The sequence below is a fragment of the Nycticebus coucang genome, chromosome 13 (assembly GCF_027406575.1).
Source record: "Nycticebus coucang isolate mNycCou1 chromosome 13, mNycCou1.pri, whole genome shotgun sequence".
NCBI classification, from domain to species: Eukaryota; Metazoa; Chordata; class Mammalia; order Primates; family Lorisidae; genus Nycticebus; species Nycticebus coucang.
Window position 1 is genome coordinate 22,470,784 of NC_069792.1, and position 15,696 is coordinate 22,486,479.

The window sequence follows — 15,696 nt, forward strand, 5'->3', positions numbered from 1 at the left end:
ATCTGGTTTAAGTTTAGTGTCTCTGAACTGGGGTGAGTGTTGGGGAGAGGTGAAATGACCAAGAATGAGGCAATTGTAGGAGTCCAGGTGAGAGAAGATGGGAACGTCCATAGGGACTAAACATGGTGCTCAATTGGACTTGAAGGGTCAGGGAGAGGGAGGTGACACACCACACTGGGTGCCTGGCTTGCGCAAGCAAATAAGCAAACGGTGTGCTGATCCCGGTTGCAACAAGGAGTTGATGGAGGACTGGGACTTCTTCATTATTTTTGTGCAGGGGGTGTGGGGAGAGAGTGAGACATGGGAACCGTGAAGATTGGCTTTAAACAGCTGAATTTGAGGCACCTTCAAGACATACAAGCGGAGATGCCAAGTAGGCAGCTGGATGTAGGGGCCTGGAACTCAAGGCTACGCCCTAGGACAGAAAAATCAACTGCTGATCATGCTGTGTGTAGGTAGTGGTAGAAACCACGTGTGTGAGAGGAGTCAGACAGGAAGTAACACAGAGTTAGCATAAAGCCCAGACTGATGCTTAGGTCGACTTTACCATTTTGTGACTACACAAGGGGAGATTAACTTGCAATGAACTCAAGAAGAAAAGTCACAGAGATGGGGGCCGCCCAGCATGGTTAGGATTAGCATCCAATACTTCTGACTCTTTCTCTGGTCCCTTTTCCATTCTAATGCAATGGCCTTGCTTAGCCTTGGATAGATCATTTTGTAGACTTTCTACAGAGGCCACACCCTGTGTGTGTGTGTATGTACATGTGTGCTCTTTATTGTGTGCTCTATTATACCCGTAGACACACAGACACATATGTATATGTGCCTATATCTACACATAAAGGTCAGTGGTTGGGCCTAGGAGAAACAAACAAAGTATTCCTGCACTTTAACAAAAGATACTGCAAGAGTCTGGCTGGTCCTCCTGCCTATCGGCTCTCACGGGGCCATGGCTCGCATTTAACATGGATGCTCTGGATGAGCCCCCTGGAAGAGGAAGGCAAATGCCTCTCTCTTCCTGCCTATCACTTTCCCTTTGTGGGTTAATCATGTACTTTTGGGGGATGGGGGAGCACAGCTATTTCTTTCATACAGGCAGAGGGGACTCAAAACTATAAAAGGACCTCCTTAGGGAAGGAGGAAGTCAAGCAGCAGCACCTTATTGGTGATATTTGTTACAGGTACTTACGAATAACCTTCCGCTAGACCTGGGCTTGTTGGGATAGACGATGGTCGATTTCTGATCCACTTTGCGTAGGAACCATAGTGGCAGCTTCTTCTCTAAGCTGGTATGAAGTTCCACCTAAACACATTTTGGATTTATTGGTAGAATCAATTAGCATCTGGAATTCTTATACTGCACAGAAGCAATCACTGGTACAGCGAAGTGAAAACTGATTCCTATGCCCTGACTTCTGCACAGCAGCTGGGCTGGCCAGGTTTCCATCGTACCCATCTCGGAGTCACTGCCCCTGCCCCTCACCTCACCCACTGACAAGATAAGGACAGCAGGGGCAGTCCAGCAGCAAGTTGTTTCAAGAAAGAATTGAATTGAAGCCAGCAGGTGTTTATTGCTCAGGAGCTGTGAATTACACTGGAGATAAAAAGAAGAAAAAGACAAACCACATCTTGGGGTGTTACAACACTACAAAATGCACACAACTGGGAAGTGTGAACCGTGTGAATATACCTACAGAGGGTGCCAAAAAATGCACCTAAATGCCTTTTGGATTTATTTGTATCCTAAATGCATTCGGATACATATTAAAGAAGGAAAAAACTGTGTTAAATGTGTAATGCTCAAGTCGCTTCGACTTCTGCAATTACACGAGGAGCTGAACGTGACTTGTATTCATTTTTGTCTCAGCGTATGTTCAGCATTACCATTTTTTTTTTTTTTTGTAGAGACAGGGTCTCACTTTATGGCCCTTGGTAGAGTGCCGTGGCCTCACACAGCTCACAGCAATCTCCAACTCCTGGGCTTAAGCGATTCTCTTGCCTCAGCCTCCCGAGTAGCTGGGACTACAGGCGCCCGCCACAACGCCCAGCTATTTTTTGGTTGCAGTTTGGCCGGGGCCGGGTTTGAACCCGTCACCCTCGGTATATGGGGCCGGCGCCTTACGGACTGAGCCACAGGCGCCGCCCACAGCATTACCATTTTAATACCGTTTTTTCCTTTCTTAAAATGTGTATACATATTTTGCATCCTCTGTGTATATGCATGTATGTATATTAAACATGAATTACATACGTGAGTACTCAATTACTTAACATACCGTAGCTCCAGTTCTAAGCAAAGCTATGTTTTCTTGCATTTTATTAACAATATCACTTATTCTCTTTGATTTTCTACAATAATTTTCAGCGTTCCTTTTATCCCTTGGGTCTTTAAGTAATATTCCTTTTTCCTAGCTATATATTAACATATATATTTTGAGGTCACATGTGAACACTCAGCATTCAAACTCAATTGGAAAGACGTACTCAAGCCCAGTTTTGCCAGCAGGTAAAGTACATGGTGGCAAAACTTACCCTGTTCACTGTCTGCCTAGGAGCTGCCAGATTGCCTCTCACAAATGTGGTCCTGGATGAGGCTGACAAGCCAAACTCCAAGCCCAGTGTGCCTTCGGTAGGACCCATTGATCAGGGCTCGACAGCACTAAGGTAGCACCTTTACCTGCTCTAACTGGTGGGGTTTCCATGCTGAAGGGTACGATGGGCTCCGTGGATTTCTTTTCCTAATTTTAAGTGAAGATATGAACATTTATGGGGTGTTGATGGCTGCTAGCACTGTGCTGGAAAGTGGCTACACTAATGTATCCCAGACAGCTCTAAATCCCTCAAAATACAGCTCCTGCCCTGAGAAACCGGAAATTTCTATGCTGAATGTATCCCAGCACGTGCTGTCCCAGGGACCTCTCTGTCTCCACATGTGCTCAAGACTATTCTGTGAGAGGACTAAATGACCAGTAAGGGGCCCATCCTTTTTTGCTCCTGGTTCTGTTGTGTGCTCAAATACAGGTTTCAGAATAGATGTACAGAGTTACTTAAGGAATGCCTCAGGGGAAATAGGAGACTGGTGCCTGGTTTTCTAGCCCATGCTGTTTTTTTTTTGTTTGTTTTATTAAATCATAAACACATAGATCATGTATACATTAATGCATTTATGAGGTGCAACATGCTGATTTCATATAGAATTAGGAACGCTTACATCACACTGGTTAATATATACTGCATCTCGTTTACTTAATTATTGTGTTAAGACATTTATACTCTATACTAATAGACGCGACATGTACCCTTGCATTATGCACCATAGGTGTGATCCCACCATTCACCCTCCCTCGATCTGACCTCTCCCCTCCCCTCTCATCCCCCCTCCCTCCTTCATCTTGGGCCATAGTTGTGATCTATTCTTCATATGAAAGTGTCAGTGATTGTAAATTGGGTTTCATAATAGTACTGAATACATGGGTTATTTTTTCTTCCATTTTTTTTTTTTTTTTTTTTTTGTAGAGACAGAGTCTCACTTTATAGCCCTCGGTAGAATGCCGTGGCATCACACAGCTCACAGCAACCTCCAACTCCTGGGCTTCAGCGATTCTCTTGCCTCAGCCTCCCGAGCAGCTGGGACTACAGGCGCCTGCCACAACACCCAGCTATTTTTTGGTTGCAGTTCAGCTGGGGCCGGGTTTGAACCCGCCACCCTCGGCATAGGGGGCCGGCGCCCTACCGACTGAGCCACAGGCACCGCCCTTTTCTTCCATTCTTGAGATACTTTACTAAGTAGGATATGTTCCAGCTCCATCCATGTAAATGTAAAAGAGGTAAAGTTACCATCTTTTTTAAGCCTGCATAATATTCCATGGTATACATATACCACAATTTATTAATCCATTCATGGGTCAATGGGCACTTGGGCTTCTTCCATGACTTGGCTATTATGAATTGAGCTGCAATGAACAATCTGGTGCAAATATCTTTGTTATGAAGTGATTTTTGGTCTTTTGGATATACACCTAGTAGAGGAATTAAAGGATCAAACAGCAGGTCTACTTTTAGATCCCTGAGTAGGTTCCATACTTCTTTCCAAAAGGGACGTATTAACTTGCACTCTCAGCAGCAGTGGAGAAGTGTTACCTTTTCTCCACATCCACACCAACATCTGTAGTTTGGGGTGGGGGTTTGTTATGCGAGCCACTCTTACTGGAGTTAGATGATATCTCAAAGTGGTCTTGACTTGCATTTCTCTGATGGTTAAAGATGATGAGCATTTTTTCATGTGTCTATAGGCCATGCACCTATCTTCTTCAGAGAAGCTTCTGTTCAAGTCCCTTGCCCACAATGAAATGGGATTACTTGTTCTTTTCTTATTAATAAGTTTGAGTTCTCTGTGGATTCTGGTTATCAAACTTTTTTCAGAAGCATAACCTACAAATATCCTCTCCCACTCTTAGGGCTGTCTGTTTGCTTTACTTAATGTGTTCTTGGCTGTGCAGAAGCTTTTTCGTTTGATCAGATCCCAGTAATGTATTTTTGGTGTTGCTTCAATTGCTCGGGGGGTCCTCCTCATAAAGTATTCCCCCAGGCCATTTCTTCAAGTGTTTCTCCTGCACTCTGTCCAAGAATCTTTACAGTTTCATGTCTTAAGTTTAAATCTTTTATCCAGTGAGAGTCAATTTTTGTTAATGGTGAAAGATGTGAGTCCAGTTTCAGTCTTCTATAATTTGCCAGCCAATTCTTCCAGCACCATTTGTTATACAGAGAATCTTTCCCCCAATTTATATTTTTGATGGGCTTATCAAAGATCAAATGATGATAAGTGTCTGGATTCATCTTTTGGTTCTCAATTCTGTTCCATATGTCTACCTCTCTATTTTTGTGTCAATACCATGCTGTTTTGATCACTATAGATTTATAGTATAGTTTGAAGTCAGGTAGCATGATTCCTCCTGATTTGTTTTTATTTTGAGTAATGTCTTGGCTATTTGAGGTTTTTTTCTGGTTGCATATAAAATGAAGTATTGTTTTTTCCAGATCTCTAAAGTATGACAGTGGTGCTTTGATAGGGATTGCATTAAATGTGTAAATTGCTTTGGGTAATGATCCCAGACAAGGAGCAGATAACGTGGAACATTAGGCTTTGCACTGTTTGTTTCAGTGAGCAAAGCAGATACAATATAGAATCATAAGATCCTGCTTTCTCAACTCAGCCACACTGACACTGCAGTTGCCTGGGCCTCCCCAAGACATTTTATCTGGTGCTGTTGTTTATGTTATAATTATTATTATTGTTTGAGACAGACTCTCACTATGCTGCCCTTGGTAGAGTGCCATGGCGTCACAGCTCACAGCAACCTCAAACTTTTGGGCTTAAGTGATTCTCTTACCTCAGCATCCCAAGTAGCTGGGACCACAGGCACCCACCACAATGCCCAGCTATTTTTGTTGTTGTTGTTGTCATTGTTGTTTAGCAGGCCTTGGCTGGGTTCAAACCCACCAGCCCCAGTGCAGGTGGCTGGTGCCTTAACCATGGAGCTACAGGCACTGAGCCTATGTTATTTTTTAAAAATTATTTTCCTGGTATTTCAAAGAGTTATCAGGACAGTTATGAGATACTTTAATGTTTACGTAGCCCTCTCTTCATTGCCAACCTGGAATCCTAAACTCGACTGTTGGTATATAATAGTAACAATCTGCCATCAGAGCGTCTGTCCTCCAGTCTTTCTCTTCTAACCCAAGGTAATAGCAGATCATCTTAAATACTATTTTCATGTTATAAAAGCTGATCATGACTCTGCACTTCTTAACAAAGTAATATGAACCACTTCATTTATTGCCCTTTCTTTCAAAGTTAAGGTCTTAAGCCCTCCAACATCTGGAGCACCCTTATCACTTTCTATCATGAACCATCTTCTAGGCAAGGGGCCTCGTGACAGCCCCTTAGCCACTTCCCCTCATTCTGCCTTGATCTTTGCTCCTGCTGTGTCCCTCTTCCAGGACAGTCTTCAGGCCCTTTTAAACCCCAGCCATCTATCAATGCTCATCTATACCACATCCTCCATGCAGCATTCCCTTAAATATTTCTGCATTTTTTTGTTTTGCTGTACCTGATATCAATTTTATCCATATGATTTTGCTCCCTAAATGTTCCAAACTCTCTGTATAATATACAGCTAAGTCACCGATCACAGAGTTTATGAATAGTTCTAAGTTTTTGTTGTTGTTGTTTCTTTGTTTTTTTCTGAGCAAAAGCAGGAAGGTTTATTGAAAGCCAAGCACATTACTACAGAAAAGACAAGCATGGTCTGATCCAGACAGGAACATTTTCTAAACTGATTTTGATATTTCATTAGTTGGGGTGTCAAGTGGGCACATTTGACTAAGTTTAATACGTCAGGAACCACATGCACTTATTTCCTGTGGGTTCTTGGGCTAAGTTGTTCTGTACTTTGCACATACCATGTATTGGAACATTGGTTTTGAATAAAAAATGGTAATGGGCAGATGAATGAACAGCAAGAAGAAAGAATTATGACTTGTGATCAAAAAAAAAGTGAAGAGGAGACAAGAGTGAAGAGGGAATTATATCTTTGCATGAATTTTTCCTTCTATTGAACTGACCAAAGTTTCTGAATTTATATATTCTGGTCATCTGTTATTCAAAAAACATCAAATATTACCATTGGAAACTGAAACTTAAAGACAATGCAGTTAAGAGCAAAGAAATATCAATACCTTCATACTGTATGACAGGAAACTACCTCACAAGATTCAATAGCCAAGGACCTATCCAGAAACCACTGACTCTAGCAAATGTTCCATCAAATTGTCCATAAAAATGAGAGCGATGTCACAAAGAGAACAAAACCTCATCCATGTAATTAAAACTTCTGGATCAACCATGTGATGGGGACACTGTAATTCCCTACCCCAAATATGAGGAACTCCTTTGAACAGCTGGTCTGTGATAAAACAGAATACCTCACACCAGTGAGAGGCTCTTGGTCCAGCTACCTGGATAGCCACAAGTTAACATAAAAAAAAAAAAGCCTTAGGTAATTTTTAAGTTTCTCTGCTGAGATTATTCTAGGACATTATTTCCATCATCTTTGATCATAGCAGGATACCAGAGAACATGCAAATGGGATGTTGCTCCTTGGGACTGAGAAAACATCTATATCAAATAACTATGTTCTCAGAAAATCAGCCATTCTTATGTGTGAATAATTATAATGGCATTAATTTTAATAAGTCTTCACCTTAACAATACTTTCAACTTGCAGGTAGTTTACCAGGCACAACTCATCCTAAGTTGAGGAGTGTCCACACTTACCTGCATAGCAATCCTCTTCAGTGAGGCATGTTTCTGGACCTCAGCAATGTCACCAACTGCCAGACCAATCTGAAGTGGAGCACAAAATTAATCATTACATTTTAATGACTCACCCTAAAAATGCACTTAAGGTCTGTCTGAGTCCATCTAGATTGCTATAACAAAATGCCTTACACTAGGTAATCTATAAATAGCATAAATTTATTGCTCATGGTTCTAGAGGCTGGGAAGTCCAAAATCAAGGTGCCAGCAGGTTTGGCATCTGATAAGGGCACTCATAGGTGGTGGCTTCTGTGTGTTTTCACATGGCAGAAAGTCAAAGAAGAGCTAAGAACTCCTTTAAACTTCTTTTATAAAGGTGCTAATTCCATTCACAAGGGCTGTGCCCTCAGGGCCTAATCACATTCCAAAGGTCCTACCTTCTAATGCCATCGCTTTGGAAATTAGGTTTCTATGTATACATTTTGGAAGTGATATAAATATTCAAGCCATAGCAAGGTGCCTCTGGCTACAGTGGGAGAGTGGGCATGTGATCTACTAGTAGTGGCTGCACAGTACTTTGCTAATGCACCTTACAGAACACTGCATGCACAGCAGTACACCATTTCAACAGTGGTGGCCACTTTAGTGGGGCCAGTAATCTTAAATGTTATCATGAAAGCTTAAGACACACAAATTAATCTGAAATTCATTTTAATTTATGATAGAACTATGTTATTTTTGGAGAGGACAGTAGTGATTTGACGTCCAATGCTGTTGGGTTTAGCCACACAACATGGCTGGAAACCCCAAGAGTTTGGAATCTAAGGTAGACAAGGGTGATTTGACAACATAGAAAAGTTAAAACTGAGAAAAGGATTTTATATCTTACCTATGTTCAGCAAAAGAAGGTATAGCTTTAGGGCATGAGAAAGGCTTTGGTGAGAACCCTTCCAGCTATCCATGGGTAGATAGAAGCAGGTGAGGGGAAGCTACTGTAGCTAATGTAGAACTATTCAGTTCTACTCAATGTAATGAACTTAGCTCATTTCACTCACCCTTTCATTTGTTTCTGAGGCACTTAGGCCCTGCCTATGCTGAGCCAGCATCCTACATGTTACACCAGAGAGGAAAAGCCAGTGCCTGCTCTCAAGGTACTCAAGGACAAGTAAACTCCATGAGAGAAAGGCTCTCTGTCAAGGCCATCACTGTATGCCCAGTGCTTAGCACAGAGCAAGACACACAGTAGGCATACAGACTATTCATTGAATGATCGATCAGTGGAAGAGTACGTAATCTTAGGGCTTATAAACTAGCACTGGGAACCTATACAGTCAGAAAATAGGTTTTACTGGGAAGGATAATGTTTGCTTTTTATTTGGCAAGCCCTTACATGGATGTTCTCTCCAATTTGCAACAGCCCTCATCAAAATGAACAGTTTCATATCTGCTGCTCCACACATTTAAGATACTTTCTTGAGCTTTGAAGATACCTGTGCTTGTGAACCATATAATAGATCAACTAACTCTTAATGATATATAACATTTATTGAAAGCTTACCATGTGCCAAACACTGTAATTAGCTCATTTAGTCTTCACAATAACCTTGGAAGTAGGTTTCATTATTATTATATTTCCCTGATTTTGTACTCAAAACTATGACAATATATGGAAATGGCATCCAATTTAGACTAAGGAATAGGGATTGGTTGAAGAGGTCTGCCTAAAAGAGATGATGCTTGCACTCAGTTTCGAAAGCTTAGAAAGAGTTAACCCATGGTGAAGGAGTTAACCCATGGGGGAAGGTTTTTCCAGGCAAAAGGAAGAGATGGTGCAGAGTCCAAGAGGCACGAAGGAAAGTGTGGGGCACTCAGAGAATGTGCAATTCTGGATGTACCCGAGAACAATGAGGTGTTCTCAGTGATGGTGCATCACAGTGTGGATAAGACCCATATTACGGGGACCCTTGCCTGTTGTGCAGAGGGTTTAGACTGGATTGAACCTCTTCTGAAGAGCCATAGGAAAAAACTTTAAAAGAGCCACCAATGATCTTTGACAAAGTGGGCAACGATATACAATGGGGAAAAGAATCTCTACTCAATAAATGCTTCTGGGGATACTGAACAGTCATATGAAGAAGAATGAAACAGGATTTGCACCTCTCGCCACTCACAAAAATTAATTCATGATAACAGACTTAAACCTAAGGCATGAAACTATAAGAATTCTAGAAGAACATGCTGAAAAATTCTTGTAGACATTGGTCTAGGTAAAGAATTTTTGAGGAATATTTGAAAGGCAATCACAGCAACAACAAAAATTCAAACAGGACCTCATTAAATTAAAAACTTTCTGCATTTCCAAGGAAACAATCAATAGAGCAAATAGAGAACCTACAAAATGGGAAAAAGTATTTGCTTGCTATATATCTGATAAAGGGCTTATAACCAGAATCTATAAAGAACTCAAGCAAATTAGCAAGAAAAAAATTAAACCACCCCATAGAAAAAGTGGGCAAAAGATATGAACAGAAGGTTTTCCAAAAAGGAGATAGGCTAATGACCCAAAACATATGAAAAATGCTCAATGTCTCTAATCATCAGGGAAATGCAAATCAAAACCAAAATGAGGAATCACCTAACTCCAGCGAGAATGGGGTTGATCAAAAAAATCTCCAAACAATAGATGCTGGTGTGGATGCAGAAGGAACACTGCAGATGGGACTGCAAAGTAGTACAACTTCTATGGAAAGTAGTAGGGAGGTACCTCAAAGAGCTAAAAGTAGATCTACTATTTGAGCTAGCAATCCCACTACTGGGTATAAATCCAGAGAGAAAAAAGTCATTTTATCAAAAAGATACATGTACTTGAAGTTTATTGCAGCACAATTCATAACGGCAAAGATGTGGAGCAATATGTCTGTCTGTGCCCTGCAATACATCTATCAATTAGTAAATGTGGTATTATGTATACCACGGAGTACTACTCAGCCATTAAAAAAATGGCTACCTTTTGTAATGACCTGGATGAAACTGGACTCTATTCTTCTAAGTGCAGTTTTGCAAAAATGGAAAAAGAAACACCACATATACTCACTATGGACCTAATCAGTCAACACCGGTGTGTAGTAAAACTCAACAGGAAGCAAGCAGGTGGGAGGGGGCCAGAGTGGAGGGGCGAGCTCCCACCCAGCCAGTACAATGCACTCTCTGGGTGAGGGGCAGACTTATAACCTTGACTCAAACTGTATGAAAGCAATTAAAGTAACCAAAATGTTTGTACCCCTATAATATTCAAAATATTTGTACCCCTATAATGGCTTAATATAAAAAGCCATTAATGGACCCAGTTTCTTATTATGAGAGCATCAGTGTGGAAACAATTTGCAAGAAGAATCACACAGAGAAGTGAGACAAGACAGAGATACTCTTCAGCCTACTGCAGCAAGTTAGATGAGAAGCCATGAGATGCAAGGCAACTGGAAATAGATGTGGAGTTGAGAACATCTTTCTGATGTAAGGAGGAGATGGCATTGAGAGGCAGGAGCATATTTTTAAGGAAGGGTCAGGTCAGTCTTGGCTCGACTGGGTTTGATTTTCCTCCAGGACATGGAGGTAGAGAAGCTCAGTGGGTGCTGGATATGGGGATCTTCAGCACAGTGCCAACCTATAGTACTACTAAGCTAAATTCTCTTCTGGATAACAATCTTCCCCAACATCAGCAATTATGAGAGAAGATCGTGGGCCTTACATTCTTCTCTAAATTCCAAGTGCCATCTTTGTTTTTGCAGGACTAGATCACCAAAATAAAATTGAAGCTGTATCAGATAAGTAGACAGAAACACCAAGGAGTCTGTATTATTTTTTTCTTTCCAGAAACACTACCTGCAGTGCAGGCTCTGGTACATAGAGTAAGTGTGTTAAATGCATGCATGTATAAGGGGAAAACAGGCACCATAAAGTCAATAAACGTGCCCCAGGGACCTGGAGTGGGATGGCACTTTTGTCTGCATTAGCCTCGTGGCTCAAACAGACTCTCTAAGTATTCCATGTGGAAGACCTCTTTCATGTTTACCCAGGGTGTCTCGCCTTTAGGTTAGAAGTGGCATCTGAATGCCACAGATGCCCTCTCCATGAAAGACTCTTCCCCACCTGGATCTCTGATCAATGATAAGTTTGCATGTAGAAACAATATACCCTCCATAAAAATCTCTGCCTCACCTCTGATCCCCTCCCTAATTCTAGCTCTTGGTAGCATTTATCAGTCCTGTGACTCAGTATTGGTCTGTCTGTTCACCACTATTTTCCAGTACCTGCAACAGTGTCTGGCATTAGTAGACACTAGGTAGGTATGTGCCAAGTGAATGCTCCTGAGCCTCTTGATGTGCCTGGTACTCCCAGATGCCAAGTGAAGGGTGAATGAATGGATTTTGTAGTAGGTCCTCCCCCACCCCACAGCGGAGGGATATTAGGCAGTTAAGAATAATTATTATCGGGCGGTGCCTGTGGCTCAAGGAGTAGGGCGCTGGTCCCATATGCCGGAGGTGGCGGGTTCAAACCCAGCCCCAGCCAAAAACCACAAAAAAAAAAAGAATAATTGTTATCAAATGTGCCAGATGATCAACAAACAGGAATGACAAAGAAAAATTACTTACGAGTAAATTCATGAGGACGATTGGGACGAATATTGTGAAGGTAATGAGTAGTGCAAAGGACACAAAGGGATAAGCCAACTCATTTCTCAAAAACGGTTCTAGGAAGGCATCCTGATAATTGGTATCTCCCAGCATCATGCTGAAGGTCTGTATGATGGACAGCCACGGAGAGCTGAAGGCATCCTGAGAAAAGATGGTAAGGGAAAGGTGAAATGCAAAATGCAAATGTATCCTTTTACTTCCTATGGAGTAAAAGGATAAAGTTGACATTAAGGATACTTTTTTAAAAGTCATGAACTGACAAAGTCATAAAAAAACTCCTTTCCACACAAATAACAAATCATTGTACATCAGACGTTAACTTTTTTGGCAATGGAAAACTGATTTAGTAAGACTATTTTGTTTCTTTTTGTTTTGTTTTTTTTTTCTGCACTAAAGTCACTTGAAAGAAACATCAGATACTACAGTATTCAAGGTCAGAGGCGTGGTTCACCCCTGTAATTCTAGCACTCTGGGAGGCTGAGTCAGGAGCATCGCTTGTGCTCAGGAGTTTGAGACCAGCCGGAGCAAGAGTAGGACCCCATCTCTACTCAAAATAGAAAAAAAATTAGGTGGGCACTGTGGGAGTCACCTGTAGTGCCAGCTATTTGGGAGGCTGAGGCAAAAGGATTGCCTGAGCCCGAGTTTGAAGTTGGTATGAGCTACGATGATGCCATGGTACTCTACCCAGGGCAACAGAGCGAGACTCTGTCTCAAAAAGAAAAAAAAATACCTAAAGTATTCAAATACTGTTGTTCTATGATTATTTATTTTCTAGGCCATTGATATTTAAGCATAAATATTTATTAGCAACATTCACAATGACAAAATCAATTACTCATGCAAATGCCTTACCTGTAAATTCAGGAGGACATAAAAACTGAGTCCAAAAGCCAAAAAAAGGAAGACGAATACGACTGTAGATCTCAACAAAGTTCTCATAATTACCTCCAACATGACAATGAAAATTCCACAATTTTCAAATCTAGGAAAATTTTCAAAAAACCTAATTACTCGCTTTTATAGCCAAACTGACAATATTTATCATGTATTCAACAAGGTCCTAGATTCACAGAAGAAATAATTGAGGCCAATTATTTTTAAATTCATAAAGAATCCAGTCTTATTTTCAAGCTATTCATCAAATTGCTTTTATTTCCCCTTTTGTTCACATGTAGTTTTAATCATTTTATCTCTTGACCATTGGACATTACTTCAACCAAAATAGGAAAGAAAGCGTGTAGCTTCCCAATACCAAAGAAAATGCTACCAAGTGCTGACTGCAGATACTAGAGCATCAAGAAGAGATTGATAAACCAGTTCGTGCTCCTGAAGACACCTCTTGTAGGGCACAGGGCACATGATTTACGTTCACCCATCCTCTCGGCCTCCTTTGATTTCCTGTTCTCCCCCTCAGCATTCTACATGGTGAAATGTTTGGCTAAACGATAGGTGTGTCCTCTAGCCACGTTTGTATTTTTCCTTTGGCAATGACAACTAGTTAACAGAAGGAATAATAAGATTTGCTAAGTACACGTAAATGTCTAGTAACTTGCCAAGGTCATTGATAATGAACCTGCTTTGATCCCCCAGACTTCTGGGTCCCTGCCTTTCCCATATACCAGGTGCTCTCTAAGAGGCCAGGCTCGCCTCTGTATTACTGGGCTTATGCCACGGCAATACAGATGATACAATGGGAAAAGCTTGGCGTCAGAAAGACTTTGGTTAAATACCTGTGTCTTGACTGACGAGCTAAAATCTTGGGCAAGTTACTTAACTCAATTCTTTAGCTTCTTTGCAAGTAATAACATTTGCCTCTTGTTATTATAAAGATTATGTGAAATAAAATTTAACACAACATTAGCAATTGTCAGAGGTAGGAGAACTCAGCCCTTTTTCCCTATCTAGAATTAGATTCTTTGGGCTTATTTTTTCCTTTATACCACTTTTATTTTCCATATTACCTGTGAGTTCATTTTGAGTGTTTCAACACAAAGTAGATGCTTTCAAAATAATGTCAGGTAAAACAAGAATAGCCAACACTTTTATTCCAGATTAAATCTTGACCTGGGTTCATTTAGCACCCAGGGGACATCTTGGCAATGTCTGGATATGTTTTTGGTTGTTACAACTGAGGTGGTGTGTATGTATCTAGTGAGTAAAAACCAGGAATGCTGCTAAACATTTCACAGTACACAAGACAGTCCCTCTACATCATAAAAATAATTATCTGGCCCAAAATTTCAGTAGTTGCCAAAGTTGAGAAAACCTGTTCTACTCTCTGAACTCAAGAAAGACCCCATACCTTTCTTTAATAAGACATAAAAAATATTCACATTTTAAAGCAATTGGAAAAGGAATAAGCCAGTTATGAATGTGTGTCACCTATAATAGGTTTTCTCATGATATTAAAATAATTCAGGAGATGTGTGGAGGGAGGGTAATTGGTGGGCCCACACCTATGGGGCATTTTACAAGGGTACATGTCAAATCTACTAAGTGTAGAGTATAAATGGCTAAACACAATAATTAAGAAGGTGCAGTGAAGGCTATGTTAACCAGTTTGATTAAAGTATTTCAATTTGTATATAGAACCAGTTCATTGTACCCCATAAATGCATTAATGTACACAGCTATGATTTAATTAAAAAAAAACCAACAATAATTCAGGCTTGTTTTACCTTTGCAGATACAACAAGAAATTCATCCAGTAAAAGTATATGGCTATTGCTCCACATTGCCACTGCACATGAGCTGGTATATCAATGAACAAGGGCAACACAAAAATGATGCTTGTTGTGTAGATAATCCATTCAATGATATTATTAAAATCCAATAAGTAATTCCTTTTCTGGGATTAAAAAGTAAAAAATTACCATATATAAGAGACCCGAACATTATATGGTTATATATATGTAACCTGTAACAAAATTATTCTGAAATTACAGCCATCAGAAGTGAGAGTTAGGACCAAGGAGTTACCTCCTACCATCTTGGATTGACTTTAGAGCCCTGGGGTACATATCAGTGTTGGAGATGGCCCAGGGTCATCTATTAACCTGGTGCTATGGGAGTCTGATACCTAAGGAAATCCTATAAGTTGCTGAGATCTCCAGATAGAGTCTACTCCATCTGAAGGAAACTTCTGGAGGACTAAAAATTGGTTTAATAATTCCCAGGAGCTTTCTGGCTGTAGAAGGACACACATGTTGAGCTTTCAAGATACATGAACTAAAGTTGCTTCTAGGAAGTTTATATCTGAGACTGTATCATGAGACTTAATTAGGAAAGTCTCAAACATGTATCTAAGACTTAGTTAGGAAATGAGAACAAATCATAATGGCATTCTTAAAGATTTCATGTTTTGGATGTTTAATTTCCCATAGACTCGACCACGTAAATATTAATAAGAAAATGTGGAGATCAAATATGACACAGAATTCATATAACTTTTTACATCAATTTAAACTATAATCTGTGATTTTTATTAATGGAAAGAGAGACTAAGTAATATGCCCTAAATCAGTTAAGGTAAAATAGAAGAATATAGTCTTACTCTCAGAATTGCAAAAATTTGCTTATTTAAAATAAATAAATAGATAAATAAATACTTGCAACATACAATTTAAATAAATGCAAAGCATTATTAATATTATCAAATTATTTAATTAAAATATCCATGTG

The 15,696-nt window shown here is 40.3% G+C and overlaps 1 protein-coding gene across 1 annotated transcript in view; it reads right to left on the bottom strand.

The window, feature by feature from the left end:
* Nucleotides 1–15,696, bottom strand: part of TRPA1 (transient receptor potential cation channel subfamily A member 1) — a 72,117-nt gene that overhangs the window by 2,106 nt on the left and 54,315 nt on the right. The window contains exons 22-26 of the mRNA XM_053559025.1: nt 14,694–14,863; nt 12,868–12,997; nt 11,974–12,156; nt 7,340–7,408; nt 1,193–1,306 (exon numbers count right to left, since the gene is read on the bottom strand). Of these exons, the coding sequence (XP_053415000.1) occupies nt 1,193–1,306; nt 7,340–7,408; nt 11,974–12,156; nt 12,868–12,997; nt 14,694–14,863 (666 nt within the window). The remainder of the gene's footprint in view (nt 1–1,192; nt 1,307–7,339; nt 7,409–11,973; nt 12,157–12,867; nt 12,998–14,693; nt 14,864–15,696) is intronic.